Source organism: Montipora capricornis, chromosome 8, assembly GCF_036669925.1.
Source record: "Montipora capricornis isolate CH-2021 chromosome 8, ASM3666992v2, whole genome shotgun sequence".
In the NCBI taxonomy this organism is placed as follows: domain Eukaryota; kingdom Metazoa; phylum Cnidaria; class Anthozoa; order Scleractinia; family Acroporidae; genus Montipora; species Montipora capricornis.
In genome coordinates, this window is record NC_090890.1 from 37,536,983 (window position 1) to 37,556,982 (window position 20,000).

The window sequence follows — 20,000 nt, forward strand, 5'->3', positions numbered from 1 at the left end:
AATGACTCTCAGAAGTTGTCACTCAAAACAAAATTATATATATGGCACTCCCTCACTTGAAGTTTCTTTGGAGACAGGGTTTTTTTTCCTAATAGTCCAGTTGCAGAGGGACTTATCCATTCCATTTTTCACTCGATTGCGAAAATCGCATTGTAAAACTTGTGGCTGGCTAAAACCTCCCCGGAAGATCTTCTTTCCTTAATTAACCGTTTGATCAAAATGAAGATTCGATTTCCTGCGGTTACGTGCTAATCTACTCTGACAAAGGCGTGACTCTCGAGATCGATTTCATTAGACCGTCCTCTTTTTCAGGCTTCCCGTTTGCTGTTGAGTGCGTTTCATAATCAGTTTGGGTCGGTCCGTCGAAGTGAAAAAAAAAGCAAAAAGAAAATAATAAACAAGCAAACATAAAGAAAACCAGAAGCAATCTAAAAAATACAGTTTCAAGCTTCAGAATCGAGAGGACTGTTGTCATATTTTCGTCCCACGCGCACGGACACAAAGCCTCCTGTTATGTGGGACGAAGATTGTCACGTTCACTTTGGGGTGTATGTTTGAAACTGAAAATTTGTGCTGGTAAAACTAATGTTTATGGTTCAGATGCAAAGTTGAAAAGTGCGTTACTCGAGGATCCAAGCGCGAGGATTTTTTTCCAATATCTCTCTTTTATTAGTCTTCATTCGTTCACAGGGGTGAATATTAACCATACCATTTTACCTGAAACATTTAAAATTTTAAAAACCACAACCGATTCTCAACTGTATTGTCTATTTTAGGGAGAAAAATATACCCATTTTGTTTCGTGATGAGTCTAATTTCGAATTTGAATTTCAAAGATAGCCACGCTGCGTAGTTGCCCTATCAATGTTATAGTAACCTAGATCGTAGGAATGATATACTTATCTTTCCATAATGCACTGATGATTTTTCACGAGTTTGTTGTGGTTTACCTAATTGGCAAATATCATTCGCAAGAACTTTCTCCTGCAACGAATATTGTCGCGTTTTCACCTAAATATAAACTGCATTTTTTGCCCCATGCACCATTTAATTACAGTTGGGCATCGTCCACTGAGAAGAAACGAATCTGATGCCCGGATAAATTTCAAAATATATCCTAATTGCTCACTGAAATATAGCAAATTTTATCAGATCATGAATAAAGGAGAATTATGCTACAATGTTGGCAGTTAAATTACGCATTTTACGGTCCTATACAAAATGTAGATTAGCAGTTAAAACTTTCTTGCAAAGCTAGGATGTTATTTCTTGATTCCCTTTTGACCGAAAAAATACCTATTTGAACTCGGATGCATAAAAATATTTCAGTTGTTATTCTGTTTCGTTGGGTAGATTATTGCCGCGTCGTGGTATATCAGTATTAGGCATCGGTTTGACGGGTCTAGAAAAATTATTGGTCTTTTCAGTCAAACAAGAGCGATATATTACTAGCTAGTTTCTCGTGCGACCTCTAACCTGAAAAAATTCAGCCACTTACTTTTAGCCGATGGGCAACCCCAAATCAGACGTAGCTATTGTTATCTCTATTTAAGATGATACTTGTCTTCATGCATTCCAATGAGATACTTTTAAGTTTCCAGTGACAAAGCTGAGATCCCCTTTGGGCGTTCAGAACTCTAACCAATTTGACATCTCGCCAGGAGAGAAGATTTACGAGGAAAATTAATAACACCGTTTCGTCAACTTTGCCGGTTTCCTGCCAACATTAAGGAACGAAGTTCCTCCTTTATATATGTCTTGATCACAGCAATTTCATAATGAAGACATACACCAATCAAATGCGTCAAAAACGTTGTGTTTTTGAAAGATATCTCATTTTAAGGCTGAAACCCCGTGACAGGCCTCTTCTTTGTCTTTCGCCGGTCTTGACGTGCTGAAAGCAATATGCTCGACAATCCTTTAATTACGACAGGTGATATGATTGATTTTGTTACTCCAAACGAATTGAAGTTGTTTACAGACAGAGCAAATTTTTTGCAAAGAAACATGTGCAGTGAGTTCTTAACGGTTCTAAAACGGAAAACTGCTCTCAGGTTTTTTTAAAAAATGTTTTTGGAACCTTTTTTGCTTTTATGCTTTCCGTTTTTACCTTAGAAGGAAAACTGCCCGTTGGCCGGAATGCAGAAATTAAATTTAAAAGCGTTCCAAAATGATTATTTAATTCATAAGTCTTTTTTTCTCCAGTAATTTTTGAAAACCTTGACTCCTTAATCTACGTTCTATTCTATGAATTGATTAATAAAACCGTCTTTCATTTCACTGAAGCCTTCCATTAAATTTTCCGTTGACGCAATTGTATGCTGTCTTCTTGAGCCAGATACGTATACAGTATGTCACTTTTTTTTCATGGCATTTTGCAAGTAACATAAATAAGAGCGCATTCACGATCACAGTATTTAACAGCAAAATGTCTAAAATAATATTTTAAATTTATATTGTCAGAAAAGCCGTTAAGACTAAAAGCTAATTAAAGGCGGATTGATTTATTACAATTTTAGTAAAATTGTCTCTCAATATTTTCTTCTATTTACATCAGGGACAATTGCAAGCCGCCAAGTCTTATACATATTACGAAATTTCGTAATTTCGTTTAGCGCGATTGCTCGAGTCATCAAAACAACAAATAATAGTTATTGGACAGTCTTAAGCAATGTGCCAGTTTTCTTTTGTTAAAATCAATATCAATTTCGTTTATTTTTCCTTTGACGACAATATCCTTTATTAATTACTTGGAAGTTGTTACATAAGATGCCTTCGCCGTCTTAGAGGATAGGGAGCTTAAGCAACGACAACGGCGACGGCAACGAGAATGCCACTGAAATTTACATATTTAGTGGAAAAAAAAAACAATAGCTTTGCACACCTTGCACGTGCGTTTTTCATTTCTTTGCCGTCGTCAGCAAAACAACAACATGAAATAGCCAAATTTGAGGTTTTATCGAGGACGTCAGCACTTGAAGATAAATTTTCATTTTCTCCCCTGAACTAAGCGTGAGTCCTATCGGTTTCATTCTTGAGGGACTGCCACACCATTGCCATGTTTAAGATCTTGGAATAGTCACGAAGTAATTACAATAACGCAAATTTATGTTTTGAGATGACGTCGCGTTGCCGTTCCTGTCGTCGTTGCTAAAGCTCCCTAATTAATCTTTTTGCAGGTGCAGCACGAATTTCCGTGCATTCAGTTTCTTTGCCGTTCTTCACAAATCAACCAAATTTTAGGAGCATATAACAATGAACCATTCGTTTTCTGTTTTGACTTAAAAACCATTCGTACCCATCCAGTTACAGGATAGTTCGCCCAGTTTGTGTACAAGGTGAACAAGACGGAATAATCGCGAAATACTTGCGATAGCGCTAAGTTATATTTTGAAATGATGTTGAAAGAAAGTACAAATGAAGGAAGAAAAGACAAAAGCAACCAAATACCACCCTGAAATTAAATTCACAGCAAACAAACACTGGCATTTACAAAGGTGAAAGTTTCAAGAGTAATCCAGTCCTTGATGTGCGCACGCACTTCAAACCTATTGAAACATTTCAACACGGACACTTGTCCTCGTACCACCCACCATGAGTCAAAAAAGACTTTGTCAATGGTGAAGCTCTGAGACTCTTCTAAAAAAAAATTTAAAAAGCTCACCCAAAATTTTAAATCACGCCTACATGAAAGAGGTTATCCCAAGAATCTGTTCAAGGGACCCTCTCAGAAGCGCAATTTAAAAACAGGGAACTGGCACTCCTTCAAAAACCACGGGAGAGCAAACGAATCTTGCCTTTCGTTACAAATACCACCCAGCAGCGATATATACTCGTGAGAGCCAAATTACAAAACTGAAAGGCTAAAACACGCGCTAGGGAGTCTTGTAGGCCTGTCACCCCGGTACACTGCTAAACTTACAACCGAGTTAACAAAGTGGAAGATATGAATAGATTCAGTTATTACTAATAATGCACAATCATGTATCATTTCGGTTTCAAAACTGTGATTGCATGCGAATGCTATAATTGAGGTCAATTGGATCAGGAAGGTTGATGTTCTAAATCTTGAGATTGGACATCATACTGTGACGTCATGACCGGGATCGGGATTGGCCGATAAAAACTTTCGGGATGAAGGGAAAATTTTGGTCGGGATGGCGGGATTGAAGAACCCTATTGGGGACCCTCGTAATCGTCGTCTTTGCTTAATCCACAATCTACGACGGCGACATTGACGAAAACGTCCCCTCCGGCAAAATAGAACTTTGCGCTAACGTAAGTCTTTCCTAATCATTCCATCTCGTTCACGTCGAACAATCTGTGCGAAGTGTCTCTAAGAATAAATTGGGTACGAGTGGTCAGTCACAGTAAAAAGAGAAGATCATCTTCGTAAGCTCTCGTTGTCGTCAAAACCTCAAATTTGGTGATTTCACGTAGTTATGCAGAGTACCACACAAATATGTGCTAAAATGCTTGCCGCTCGTGCAGCACGATTATTTTCCCTCTTTTACAAATTATCCGCCAATCAGAGTGTGCGAATTTCATTGACAGTCACGCCTTGTTAAAATGCAAAGTTCGTAATGTTGTAATTTGAACACCGTTGCATGGGTTGTTGAGTTGACGTATTTACGCGTAGGTTTTCCAATTTAAAAGTTTGTTGGGTGGCCACGGTAAGGCGCGTTGCACTCTAATCCCCATTTACACGGAAGACCTTAGACAGCAATGACCAGAACCAAGTTGCTGACCGGCGGTTTTCGTTAAAACAATGGTTTTCTGGGGGGTACTCAGTCTCGCGAGCTCAGAAAACCTGGTTGTGGTCATTGTTATTTAAGGTTTTTCCAATTTATATACACGAGCAAGTTTTCCTTGACAAGGTTTTTTTGACAATTTATATCATTGCTCTCGTAAATGATCAACGAGTTTTCCTTGACAAGGAATTATTTTTCGGGTCGACGATGAACAAGTTTAGCCTGTATCCTCAATAATTGTTATCCAGAGAGTACATAAACAAAATGAAGCTCGTTCCAGGCCAACTTGCTTTCGTTTTAGCCGCCATTTTGTGTAGGGGCATGACCTTGGTACTGGGAACTAATCTCGTTAATATTCCTTTACGCATTCTCCTTGTCCGTTTATACGAACAGGCAAGAGCCATGGGGCAATCATCATTAACAATTTTTCCTTGACAACGAAAAGGCAGCATGCTTGTCAAGGAAAAAATGTCAATTTTACCCTATTTCCATGAGCAATTTTTTGTTGTCAAGGAAAACTTGTCAAGGAAAGCTTGCTCGTGTAAACCAATGATATTCTTGTTTTGCTGCTTGCTTTGCCGTAGCCGTCGCCGTTTCTTAAATTTCCTGCTGCCGCTAAAGCATATAATGCTATGGTAATAGAAGACGGCCTTACGCACCAAGGTATGAAATCATCGGAATAGAATTGTTTCAACAGTCCATAGGCAGAACAAACGAGTACGACAAATTCAGATAGCTTTTGCATCAGGCTTCCAATCGAGGGGAACAGATAGATAAACAAAAATCCAGAAAAGTTTGGAAATACCCTTTTTCGCCTTTTACGGAACATACTAGTGCGTGTTGCAAAAATTTGCTTTTTCCATAAATAAACGTAGGTTATGTGTGACGGAAAGAAAATCGCGTGGAACTCGGAACATTGTTTAATTTAATTTGTAGTGAAATCCACAGTTGCCTTTAATATGGAGACAGTTTGAGTAACGCCGTGATTCGAGCAGATGCATGGAGAAAAAAAACTACTTGAAAAACGTGCGGTAGGTTAACTTTTTAACAACTCAAGTAAGAAAAACACAGGCTGAGCAGAACTTTCCTGTTGGTGTTGACCGAGTCGCTCGAGCTAGGTAATGGCTTTAAATTAAAGTTTTTGATGGACAACTTCCTGAGTCCTAAGTTAAGTGTGTTCGTCAAGATAAATGATACTCTAAGCAGAACTTTCGACCTGAGATGCAGTTTTTTTCTGGACCGTTTTTGACCGCCAAATATTTAACAATTATTAAATAATTTTTAGATTACATTTGATAATAAAAATTAACGGTAAAACTACGACGTTTCGAAGTCTCCATGACCTCATTATCAAGTAAAATGTTAAAACTGATGTAAAATTGTAGCTCAGAGATTATATACAAATAAAATGTGATAAACTTCATTATAATAATGAGCGTTCATTGCTATTGGTGTTTAACGTGTCAGTTCGTGCAGTATATGTTTAAATAAATACTTTTGCACGTATTGAGTCAGACTGCGTGTTTAGCTTTGGTTTTCGTTCGCGAATGAATAACATTTCGTGAAATAGGCAGTCCATTTTCCCGCGGATTAAAAAAAAAAATCGCCAGAGTTGAACAGCTCCCAGGGTCTTTCACTTCGGGTAGAGGAGCACAGAACACGTCATCAGAAAAGAATGCAAATGCGAGAAATTTACTCACAAATAATTAGTACATGGAAGTTTGGCAGTGTGGAAGTTTGGCAGTGTGGAAGTGTGGAAGTTTGGCCGTGTGGAAGTCTGGCAGTGTGGAAGTGTGGAAGGCTGGCAGTGTGGCAGTGTGGATTAGGGTTCGTGTTCGGGTTAGGGTTACTACCACACTGCCAAACTTCCACACTTCCACACTGCCAAACTTCCACACTTCCACACTTCAACACTGCCAAACTTCCAAACTTCCACACATCCACACTGCCAAACTTTTATGTACTAACTATTTGTGAGTGAATTTCTCGCATTTGCATTCCTTTCTGATGACGCGCTCTGTGCTCTTCTACCCGAAGTAAAAGCCGCTCCCAGCTGTCTGGATAGCTTACAATAGTTGGTTGATGGTTTCGACTAGAATCCACTCAAAGACTGGATTTTCTTTGAGGTTTACTTGCAATCATTGTTTAAGTTGCTTCTAACCGCGATGATCGTTTTAACTTTCATTTTAGTTACCGAATAAATGCTATTTATCCGCGCTTTCAGGTGGGTTCTGCAAGAATAATTCGTAATTACTTAACGCAGCAAATGCTTTGGATTTGAATTCGAGATTTCAAGATGAGTAAACATTTCACTTGCTTTTTTTTCATTCTAACTACCATGGTTGTCCGTCTTGCAATCGCATGATTTATTGGTGTATTCCCCCTCTCTTTGCTGTAAGGCCATCCCCCTTTTTTTTATTTGTTTACCGTCGAATACGTTTCCTGATATTGGGTCGGTCGGTCGGTTAAAAAAAAAACCTAAAAAAAAAAAATCATAAGCATTCTCGGAATCGGAGGCCTGGTACCCCGGCATCATAGCTGTGGAGCCAGGAAAACAAGAAGACGTGAACCCAAAATCAATATGGCGGAAAAGTTGGCGGATGTTGTGGCAAAATTCAGACAGCGTGGGAAAAAGGATCAACCACCGAAACTCCTGTGCGACATAAAAATGGCTTAAAAACGTCGTTAACTTTTTTTTTTTTTTGGAAAATGCCCAAAATTTGGGTCGGTAGGACGACGCGAAACGGAGAAAAAAAGGGGATGGCCTAATATAATAATGCATTTTATACAGTGTCAACTGTATTTACCTCTGGGATACTAATTAGGGACACTGCATAGAAATGAATCAATTAGATTCAATATCAAACCGTGGGCTGGTTTTGGCGGAGAGGGGAAAAGGATTCGAAGATTGAAAACTTCTCGGAGCAGAGCAGAGAACGAACAAACTCAACTGACCTACACGTGACGCCAAGTCTGGGAATCGAATCCGGGTTGACATTTTTGGGACATGAATGCTCCCAGCACTGCATCATCCCTGCTGTAGGGTTTTTGAAGACATTAATAGGGAGCTTAAGCAACGACAACGGCGACGGTAACGAGAACGTCACAAATTTGCATATTTAGTGGGCAAAAACAATAGCTTTGCACGCCCTGCACGTGCGTTTTTCACTTTTGTCCATTTCTTTGCTGTCGTCTGCAAAACAACAACGTGAAATAGCCAAATTTGAGGCTTTAAGCCCTGTCCAAACGAGCTCATGAGATTCGATGAGAGTGATCCTCGATGAGAGTGATCGAGAGTTGGCCAAACGAGAGCGGGAATTTCAACCCTCGTCAACTCTCGCTCTCCTTTGATCAGCACTTGAAAATGAACTTTCATTTCTTTCTCCTAAATTAAGCGCCGTCCCGACCAGTCTCATTAGAGAGATTAAGCAACGAGTATTTTTTTCCCGCGAACGGCAGAGGGTCACGTGACCTGACATTTCCTGCGTTTGCCGTTTGCCGACCGCCGTTTCTACTCGCGGAGGACATTTTTCCCGTTTGTAGCGAACGCCAGAACGTGAGTATTTGAAGCCCATTTTTACCGACTATTTCTTTCATTTTGATCACTTGCTTCAGTTTATAGCTAAGCTTCGGTTATCATCCTACTTCTACATGAACTGCTTATAAAGCTAAAAGAGTTTCAAATTCAAGCGGAAAATACATGACTTCTCCGCATCCATTTTTTCTAGTCGCAGTGAATGGCGACCGAGAACATTTGTCTTAGGAAAATTAAGAAATATGGGCCTGGCCTGTATTGAACTCTATCTGTATTTCAGTTAATAATTTTACCAATAAGTTGAAAAAGTTTCTTTTTGAGCGAACATTTAGTTAATACCTAGTTAGCCGTGTCGTCGGGAAACTTAAACAGACGAACATCGCAGACGGAACGGGAAACGACAAACGGCTAGCCGACGTTCAGCGTTCGCCGTTTTCGCGGTGCTTAATCTAACTAATAGGGAGCTTAAGCAACGACAACGGCGACGGCAACGAGAACGTCACGAATTTGCATATTTAGTGGGCAAAAACGATAGCTTTGCACGCCTTGCACGAGCGTTTTTCACTTTTGTCCATTTCTTTGCCGTCGTCAGCAAAACAACAACGTGAAATAGCCAAGTTTTTGGTTTTATGAAGAACGTCAGCACTTGGGGCTAAATTTTCATTTTCTCTCCTAAAATGGAGTGCCGTTCCAACTGGTGTCATCATTGAGGAATTACCACACCCTTGTCATATTAAAAACGTTGAAATAGTCACGAAAGGATACAAATAACGCAAATTTATATTTTGAGATGACGTTCTCGTTGCCGTTGCCGTTGTCGTTGCTTAAGCTCCCTAATTACTGAGGAACTACCACACCTTGTCACGAAGTGATTACAAAAACGTGAATTTATATTTTGAGATGACATTCTCGTTGCTGTCACCGTTGCTTAAGCTTAAAGGGGCTAGGTCATGCTATTTTAGGTAATTTTGTTAATTTTGAGCTCTAAACGTCAAATTGGCAGAGCAAGAGTCTTTCGTTTGCAAAATCACGGCCACATAACAATTGAGAATGATTTTCCAGCTTTGTAAACGACATTTTGATACCGACTGATATAAATTTGAAAAAAGGTGGGCCGACGTTTTTCATATTTACTCAAATTCAATCCATTTCAGTCCTCTCCAGTTTTGTCCATCCATGTCCCCTCTTAGCCTCCCTGTGTTTTGTTAGAGTTCTTCTATAGTTTTGAACAGTTATTTTGATATTTTAGTTAATTCTATGACCATTCGATCAGTGCCGAAATTGCCTAAAATTGCGTGACCTAGCCCCTTTAAGCTCCCCAATGCCAGAAGTAATTAAAAGCTACAGAAGAAAAATAAAGTAATCACAGTCAACTCGCGTAGACTGAAAATCATATGTCTATGAGGATAAGCACTTGAAAGGTATTTTACCTTCCTGGATCCGAAATAATGATGGGAAGATCTTGTATGCTGAGCTTCGACTCGTGCAAAGGAGCACTCGGTTTTTCCGAGCATCTCCGAATCTTCGTTCAAAAGAATACAGCTCTTTTATACAACGAAAAAAAGTGTTTCTTTTCACCCGTGACAATACACCAATTTTGTCCTTTCATGACATAAAATTGTAGGTCAAAGCTTTCTTTCCTGTTTCTGATCCTTTGAAAAGCTTGTGAAATACAACGTAAATCAATTGAAGGCAGTAGCTGATCATGAAATGGTTTGGGTAAACAAGTTTTAAGGTTGAGCTTCAGTTAACAAGGAGATCCTGAAGGAAAAAAGTCCGAGTTCAGGACCACTCGGTTACACATTCGATAAGATTGAGATTTGGGTTTTACCTGCCTAAGGAAAAGTAGAAAGATTTACCTGAATTCCACTTGATTGCGGAAAAAAAAGATCTCCACGGTGCGGATTCTCGAAGACTGAATGTCTTGTCTAAACTCTTTTAAATGAACATTTTAAGCCACCTCATCATGAGAAACTCTTGAAACTGATTACTGATTTTCTTGAGGCCCATTAAAAAAGTACAAAATGTAAGGTCGGTCGGTTAAAAAAGTGAAATCCTCTATATAAGTGATCGAAAAGCTTGTATTGTTCCTCTTTTGATGCTGGACTTATGAAATTTTGGTGGAAATAGTAAATACACCTGCTACTGGTACGTCTTTATTGGACAAGTAGGTGACGTTCGACTTGTATGATTTTACTTTCTGGATAGGATTTGATTTTCTGGTTGAATGCAATATGGGCCTTCCTTTTTAGTCCCTTTTGACAATAATTGTTTCTTTTTGTGAGTGGTGGACGAGCGGGGGCAAACTGACTGACCTTGTATTATATCTATTATAAATGTACTACCATAAATAAATAATATTTGGCCTTTGAATTCGCCTATGATAGCCCTCAAAACCGGTCGGGCATATTTCAGAAAAACATTTCCAACGTATTCAGTTTACAACGAAGACGTTTCCCTGAAATGAACTTCTCGCCAGAGATTTGCCTTTCATTTTCCTAACCCCCCCCCCCCCCCCTAAAAAAAAAAAAAAATTGTAAACAGATCGTTTTTTCTTTTCAGAATAAGAGGAGATTGTGGTTTCACGAGTTGTCACATGTTAAAAAAAAAATGCTACATGGCCAACGTTCGAATTGACGTACCTGTTTTAATTTGTTCATTGCCTCGAATGATATCTAAAATACTCAGTACCACGAACCCATGGCAGGCCGAGTGGCTCAGAGAGCAGCGATGGTACATTGGCGACAAATAGACGAGTTCACACTCTTGATTGCATCATGGGTAATCAGTGCAACATGGCGGGAAATTCAAAGGTTTGTATGGAAATTCAAAGCAAAATATACTGTACATGACTCTACTTTATAGACTTTCGCCTTCATAAACCAAACAAATAAGTTCATGTTCACGACTGAGACAAACTAGACTTGGTATCCGTTCTTTGGAATTTCTCTGTAATTTTGTGGCTTTGGAATTACAGGAAATGTATAGCAGAAACTCTTTCTACAATAGCCATTCTCTCCAAAATTATTCTGCCGCGCGCACCTTTGAGCCCATATCTTCTGTTTTGGAAATAAAAAAACCCAAAATTGCATAACATGAATAGTTTTCATCGTTTTGAACTTTCTTACAAAACTTTGAATCTCTCTCCATCTTGCGCTGATTACCCATGATGCACTCAGGAGCGTGAACTCGTCACTCTATGCAGGTTGCGTTTGTTGGTTCTCTTCTCTGCTCCAAGAAGTCTTCCCCTCTCCTTAAAAACCAATTTGTGAGCTAAATCGATAAAATTGATTTGATTTCTGTGAAGTTTTCTCAATTGGTGCCTAAGCGCTATATAAAGTTGGCACTAAATAAAGTTCATAATTACAATCGGTAAAGCAACGCTGATCTAAAACCGGAGGTCATGGGTTCAATTCTCACCGCCGGTCAGAGTTGTTTTCTGTCTTAATGTGGGCCCATTTCCATTACTAAGGCAGGTGGATTACATGGGGATGAACATAGCACTCCAACTAACAGAATCTCTGTTGAAATATAAGTCATACAACGTTTGAGGACACTTGCACTCCTTCTCATAACTTACGCTGACGTTAACTCGAGTATTCGGCCCAAAAAGTTAGAGGAAAAGGGCAAGATGAAGCTTTGCATGTTGGTGACTGGTTGAAAAGGGAATACGTGACGAGGCTGCAATGAGCTAAAGCAAAATAACATTGAATATATTACCTTAGCCTCTTTCGACGATCATGACGAACTGGAAACTGTGCTTTTTCGGCAGCTCAACGCTTGCAAGTTTAATTTATTATTTAATTAATTTAACGGCCAAGCAGCTATCACAAGGGCTATCGTCAGTGATTCAGAAAACAAAAGCCACAAAAAAAATAACAGGAACAATGGAGTCTAATTCTAAACTCAATACCAGCTGCATCTTACACCAATGGTGGAATAGGTTGTAAAGGGAAGTTGTTTTCTGGGCCTCTGATATTTCTGTATAACCATTCAAAATCAAAACAGCTATTCATTTTTTGACTGTATAAGGATAACAATCTGACGGAAAGTCCTGCCTTTTTTGTAAAAGATAGAATGGCTGTGGAACACGGAGATAGAAGGGACAGCGCTTTAACCACAAAATATTTTTTGCCATTGATGTTAATTAAAAATGTCAGTCTGCATGAGCTCCATAGAATGTGAATTGAAAAAGCTATAAAATTGGCGAAATGAATTATTTGTTTCCATGTTGAAGAACCAATTGTGAGTTAATTTAATTAAAAAAAAGACATTAAAGTTGGCGAAATTTCCCAAAGAGTGAAACCAAAAATTCTGTCAGACCTACAACAGATCATGGCATTATTTCTGAGGATGCTTCAATGTCGATTCGTTGAGCCGGCTGCGTGGACCCAAAGATTTCTTAGATCGGTTATGTGTTCAACATTCATCGTTTCTCGTTAACTTGACCAGGAAAAAAAGACAACAAAAACCACAGAGGTCCAGGTGTATCGACAAAAACAGATCGGTTTTTTGAGTGACTGAAATTGAAATTGAAATGATCCAGGGCTTTCCGGTGAAATAAGCCTTGTTTCCTATCCTTGTATTTCCCATTATTAAGGTCTCAAGTTTATTGATTTAGTTGAGGCAAAGTGCTCCACTAATTGAGCACACCGTAGCTTAAATCAAATCACCTGAATTCAAAGCGGGTCAAAACAGATGTTGGTTGGTTTGGATGGGAGGAGAAAAGCAGTGTACTCTGAGAAAAGCCTTTCGGAGCAGTCAGATTGTGATCCTTAAAGTGTTTTACAGTACATTTAATTCCTTTTTTCGGAAAAGACTGTCAGGCCACCACTTCTCTACTGCCCAGTTCAAATAGCCAAATATATTGTTTAGTTCAATTCCTCTAACCTTTGGAAAACTCAGTGAATTCATTCGATCCAGCATTGATTTTACTTTGGTCGTGTTCGGTCCATATATAAGGAAATTTTAACACCGTGGATTAGCGACGTTTCAGGATAGTTTAATTGAATGACCAGTTTGCAGTCGCCTTAGCACAAAGAAACGCTGTTAAAGGGCTCAACATTCGCCCTCTTTTTTGTTCGAATCCACTCAAGCACGGCTGATGCTCTCATGCAATCCTTATTGGCAGACCGGCTCGATCGCATTCACTTACGAGCAACTACAATTATTTAAAGGCTACCTAGGTTTATCCACAGTGCTGAAGTTAGAAGTACAACTTTTTGAAACTCCATTGTTTCGTTTTCCATTAGAAGACTATTAATTGATCCATCTAAAACTAATAATTACTATAATTTTAGGAAGTCTGCCAATATTGTTACTAGGCCAAGGACAGCTGAGATCGGCAGATCTTTATTTATTTAAGCACAGAGCTACCTTGAAATGGAATCTCCTCCCCGATTCATTCAAAAACACGTCAAGTCTTGGTTCTTGTAAGACTTTAATTAGGAAAAATAAGAAATTCCTAAAAACTATTAGTTTTGAGAAAGCTTCTTGTAGTGTTTCTTTTAAATCAATGGATTTGAAATATTTTTAGATATATAATTTTTGACTACATTTTTTTTATTTTAATTTAGATTTAAATTTATATTGTTCATTCTGTAGCTTAGTTGCGCAGGTCCATTGATCTTGCCAATGTATGTATGTATGCCGTATGATAATCCGAGATGCCGATCAACAAACAGCAACACAGACATGGACATTTCCATGACGAGAAAATTGACGGGGGATTTAAAATTATTAACGACAACCAACATCTCAACACATTGACGTAAGGGACTCTTCTATCATCAAACAAATTATTACTGACAAAGCTCTATGTGCGTCCAGGGTTGATTTACAAATCATCGCAGTGAGCCTAAGGTACCACGCATTTTATGGTAAGTTGACGTTATAAACACGAGAAGGGCTGAGATAAATGATAAACTTTAGTCAGGAGCGTTTTGTTGTTATGTCGAGCTATTTTGCTCTCATCCATTTGGTTTGCAGTCATTACATTGCGAAGCTAGTCTTCGAAATGCTTCAGGGCCAGAACACAAGGGATTCTTCACCGTTCAACTTTGAAATTTATTCCTGTTTCCGGAGTCCCTTTACTTCTCATCAGAAAGAAGAAAGACTGAACAATTCTGTCTCATGCATGAACCCTTGTAACAGACAAGAGTGACCTCTGCTTACATTGATTAACCCAGGCATCTCCTCCAAAAGTTATTGAAACCCTTGCTAAAGGTGATGTTACACGAGCCGATTCGGTTTAACACCGATTTTTTACGCGGCAACATTGTTGCGTTTAACATCACCTTCGAACAAATACCAGCGTACTTCGACCAGTCACAGCACACAATGAACAAATCCAAATTCGTAGCAATTCCAAGCAATAGGCCTTTTGCAGCGAGCGATCACATGGTACAAAATCCGCCATGCTGGAGGCAAGCTCATTATTATTCTCCCACTGGGACATTACAACAAAGGCAAGTCAAGGTTGACTGGTTCAGATCTCCTTGTTTTAATGTCCCAGTGGGAGAATAATAATGAGCTTGCCCTCCAGCATGGCGGATTTTGTACCATGTGATCGTTAGCTGCAAAAGGCCTATTTCATGTAACTTGCTCAAAGCGCGGGAAAAATCGCACAAGCAAATAGTGATTGGTTTTGGCTTTCCTTCTCATTGGTTGACAAACTAGGCTACAATACTCGTCACATTTGTTGGAACATCCACACCCGTTTCCCCCTTCCTCCAATGTTGATTTCCACAACTACTAGTAGTCACCCGAAAAATTCTCACACAACATTGAATTGGGGGAAGGGGGATGTGGTATAAGCTACGATCTTGTAACACGATCATTCTGACCATTCGTTAAGTGTTCCAACTAAAATATGTCTAGTATTGTAGGTATCGGAGAGGCTGAACATTTACGCACGCATGCGCTGACGGAATGTTTGAAGACGAGACGAGAAAAATATGCAGTACCTCCAGACGTGGCGCTGGAGCGTCGCTTTTGGACGCAGTTGGCCCTTCGCTGCTTTCTGCTATCGACCTCGCCTCCCGGTACGGCATTGAGGGAGGGATATGTCGGCCCCTAAACCATATGAGACAAATCCCACGCCTACTCACAGCTCCAAACCGCCCTTGTCATTACAATTTAACGTAAGAGTTCGATGGCTTATATATTCAAGAGAAAAGTCATTTTATCTGTCATATGATAAGCACTGGAGTCGCAGATTACAAAGTGCACGCATGCGCTCTGCCGAAGGTAACATACATGCATGCATAAAACTTTATTTCATTTCGAATTTCAGAATAATATCTTCGAGACATTACAGCTAACATACATAATATATACAGATAAATAACTAAATATTAAATAATATTTAAAGATATATTAATTAAAACGAAAAGCCGCTGTACAAAACCCGACCCTGGATTACTTTAAAACCAGTAAACTCAGTGGTACGGGAAAAATCAGGTAGCGCATTTCGCAACGTACTTAGCTAATACGTAAGAAAAAGAACTAAGACCAGAACTGGTTGTTCTAGGTTTATTGAGGGACAGAATGTAATTTCCACGAAGATCATGCATAAGAAGAGAACGGGAGAGAAAACGTATTTTTCATATATGCAGGACAAGCCTTTTCTTTCTTTAACTACTTTTATACAATAATACGAGGAAATTTTGAATGCGCTTATTGCATAGAGATGTAGAGTTTGACTGAAGTGGTACGTTAGAGGACAGGTAATCGCAAATATAAATCTCATTACTCTCTTATTTACATTATACCGTTTCTTTGACAAGAAGTTACTAAAGGCCAGGCCGAATTTCCTATGATAAAAAGTCTACGTTAACAGCACGTACCTTGGCTACTCCTTAGTATCTGCCTAGAAATCTTCTTCTCGCTACTTTTTCCTCATTTGATGAGGACCAGTCTCCGCTTGCCTCCTTCGTGCCCAAAAGGAATTCTGGGTAATTCGGCCATTCCATGACGAGGGAAGACCCCCGATTCTCATTTCATAGATTTTGTTATGAGTGTGGAGCCACCCAGTCCTACCGGCAAAATACAGCATCGATTGAAGTTTTTAGCTTTCAAAACTTGCTCAAATTGTATCGGTAGGTCCTGGAATTCGTCCACAGAAAGGCCAGAGAGACGACTTCACTGGTGCTGTCAACCGCCATGTTTACAACAGAGCAATTTAGGCGTTCCAGTCTGCATGAAATCATCTCTCACCTCTGTCTCGAGAAGACCAGACACGCACGGTTCTTACGCTACGTTTATGCCCCACTCGTCACATTTGTTGGAACACCCATCGCCGTCTCCCCATTCCTGAATGGGGGAAGGGGGATGTGGTATAAGCTACGATCTTGTAACACGATGATTCTGACCATTCGCTAAGTGTTCCAACTAGATATGTCTAATATTGTCTGAGTATTGGTGTGCGTTGGTATGAAGCCGTGCGATGCAATATACGCCGTGCAATATTCCAACAGTTCCAAACTCGTGTGATAAGTAAATTTTGTCCTCTGAACACTTTAATAGGCTCTATTCCCAGACGGACTGACATGAATATCAAGTGCAACGGTCAGCGTTGATTGACATATTTTATATACCAAGGAATCAGAATAGCTATGCAAATATATTACGGCCCCTGAAGATGTTTCTTTCTGCGATAGGAAAGACTAAATCAGTTGAAGCAAAAGAGACGACTTTACTGGTGCTGTCAACCGCCATGTTTACAACAGAGCAATTTAGGCGTTCCAGTCTGCATGAAATCATCTCTCACCTCTGTCTCGAGAAGACCAGACACGCACGGTTCTTACGCTACGTTTATGCTCCTGTAGAATCAACCGAAATCTCAACTCCTTGTCAAAAGTTAACCAGCATCTTAATATTTTTGGTAGGCTACAATACTCGTCACATTTGTTGGAACACCCATCGCCGTTTCCCCCTTCCTGAATGGGGGAAGGGGGATGTGGTATAAGCTACGATCTTGTAACACGATGATTCTGACCATTCGCTAAGTGTTCCAACTAAATATGTCTAGTATTGTAGTTTCGAATTGTGCTGCAACAAAAGAACAGAGTCGAGGTTCAGGGGAATAATTTCATTTTCCTTTGTTTTGTACGAAACAAAATGCTAATTATTCCCCTGAACCTCGACTCTGTTCTTTTGTTGCTGCACAATTCGAAACTAGCCTATTGCAATCACGTGATTACTTTCGACAGTCACTTGTTTGAAAACTGCTCTATTAGCCCTGCAAAGTCTGAATTTGGTTCTGTGGCTTTCTAGATTAGTCGGGATAAAGAGCGAAAAGACGATTTTTCTGCAGTTATACAAATAATCCAGTTGAACAATTTTAACAGGTTCCTTTAAGATTTTTCTGGGAGTAGTTTCATCATCCATTTGGCCTCTGTCAGTTTTCCTTTTAATAACATACATGAAAATTTATCCAGTTCTGATTGCTTTACCTGAAATCCAGTTTTCAGGTAAAGCAGTGCTGAAAATAGGTAACAAACCAAGCATTCTGATTGGTCAATGATCAAAGCAAGTCTCACCAATCAAATGCGAATTTTCACATGATTGCGTGATACGCGTGCGTTCTTCTGCTCAATTACGACATTGGTTGTTGTCACACTCGAGAGAAACAAAGTTTAAAACTAGTGTTGACACTTCTCTTGGTGTTTTGAATCCCTAGGGGAACAACTGAACAAAAGAACATGTTTTAACACCAGTGTTAACTCCCTAATGCGACCGCAACTATTGTCACCTAGAAATTTCCTCTCGAATATCAATGAGTAATCAGATGATTTTCTCGTGCAATTTGGAAATAAGCACTCGTCATGTTTTTCAAATTTGCTTGTCTTTGAAAAGAATTAGAGGGCTTATTTATTCCAAATTGGATGAGAAAATTTATGTGATTTATCATTACCTAAACAAACAAAGGGGAAAGGAACATAGTAAAATAAAAGGGTTAGGGAAGGATTGATAAGATTTGAATGATTTGATTAAGGAAAAGGAAAGGAAAGGAAAGGAACTTTATTTAAGTGTCTAGTCGTTCTAGCGCTGGAGCGCTAATTGGGGACACTGTAAACTGAAATTAACAATGAAAGTAAATCAAGTCAAATAAATGACAAAAAAAAAAGGCTCACGACTTTTGTCGAGCTGCGCAAACGAAGATGAACAAAAAGAGGCACAAGACATAAAACGAGATTTTGCCCTCAAATAAGTTTTATTGAAACTACAATATCTACGCAACTCTTGGTTTATGTCGGCAGCTTCCTGTTCAGGCAACTCTTCCTTTTATCCATGTGATCTGTTAGAGACGGGGAGAGCGAATTCATTAGAAAGACCGCCATGAGGGAACTGCCTCCGGGGAAATGGACAGCGTGATGCATGATGGTTCTTAAACCCGCCTGCCATTTTCTACAACAAATCACGTTCAGATGTGTGCCAACTGACCTGGCGTCTGGATGGCAGTGAGGCTGGAGGTGACCTCGTTTTGATTCACACCTCTGTGCTTTTCTTATATCCATCGGGCTGTTCTGAGGCTCAAGGGATTACGCAAATGTTTAACTTGAACTCAAATACAAATGACTTGAACTCAACTCAACTTGAAACTAATGAGGCAGGATTTGAAAAACAAAGGCCGTGTTTCACGACAGCCGTTGTCTCGCTTAACATTCCTGAAAGTGATTTGTTTGCAGACTTCGTTAAGCGACTTGAAAATGATACGGGTAAGATTAAATGAGGAGAAAGCACGTGCCAATACAATAATAAAAATAGCACGCCTGTTGTATTTCCGATTTGAGCCGCAAGCGACTCCCCATTGGCCGAAAGTAATTGCCAACTCGCTTAAGCTAGATGGTTTGTTGGCTGAAATTTAATGAGAATTCTAGTGAAATTTGCCGACTCGCCTAACTTTAAGCGGGTTGGGAAACGCACTGTTTTCAAGGAATCACTAAGCGAACTGAAAAACCGCTTGTGAAAACAAGGCCAAAGATTCCCTTAGGCAAGGCCACCGCAGCCTCTCTTTCACACAGTCTACGAAACTGCCTCACAAGTTACTGTAAATGAATCCTATTGAAAGATGGGTACAATAGGAACAGGGAATTCATCATAGAGGGAACAAAGAAAATGCTCTCCTTGTCAAAGTATGATATAATAATGCCTCAAGAAAGTGAAAAACAAAAAAGAACCTAAACGTATATCTGGTGTAATTTAAATTTAGCAGATGCATGTAGGTTCCGCGTACTTTAAGTATCAAACTTAATGGACCTTAAAATCTCTGATTTGATATCTCACGTTTTCGTTACAAAATATTTTCTTTTCATTTGTATTTGGCACAGAAATCTGACATGAGGAACATGGCAAACTGTTTTGGTCGCAAACCACCAATAGATTGACGCCTACTCAATATTAAATTGTCAACATTTCTGTGCAGTGAAAATGCACTATCATAGAGAATGGGAGAAAAAATGATTCAACTTTATCTGTATCAAAAATGAAAAAAAAGAAGAAGTAAATTTGAAAGCAAAACTTACGTGTTCATTCTGGTTCACATGAAGCTCGCATCACGTTATTCAGTCTCACGAAAAGGTCCTCAAACTTGTCGACGTGAATGACATTGGCTGGTTTGTTGTTTGCAATCTCTCGAAGTTCGCTGTAGTCTATACCCGAGCCAACACCTACGGCAATCATCTTTACCTTTTTGGCCTGGAAGTAAGCGA

At 39.4% G+C, this 20,000-nt stretch overlaps 2 protein-coding genes across 4 annotated transcripts in view; both read right to left on the reverse strand.

Annotated features, from left to right (window-relative positions):
* The window catches only part of LOC138059621 (melatonin receptor type 1B-B-like), a 22,873-nt gene extending 12,681 nt beyond the window's left edge, over positions 1-10,192 (reverse strand). Inside the window, exon 1 of one of the 3 annotated variants that reach the window (XM_068905242.1) lies at positions 10,146-10,192. The gene's annotated coding sequence lies outside the window, so the exon portion shown is untranslated. Of the gene's footprint in view, positions 482-1,498; positions 1,784-10,145 lie in introns of those variants that run through there. The other 2 variants (XM_068905240.1, XM_068905241.1) reach the window with 2 other exon arrangements.
* An 8,137-nt stretch (positions 10,193-18,329) lies between these two features.
* Positions 18,330-20,000, reverse strand: part of LOC138014452 (uncharacterized) — a 77,245-nt gene continuing 75,574 nt past the window's right edge. The window contains 2 exon segments of the mRNA XM_068861526.1: positions 18,330-18,586; positions 19,815-19,986. Coding sequence (XP_068717627.1) covers positions 19,819-19,986 — 168 coding nt within the window. The 3' untranslated portion in view covers positions 18,330-18,586; positions 19,815-19,818.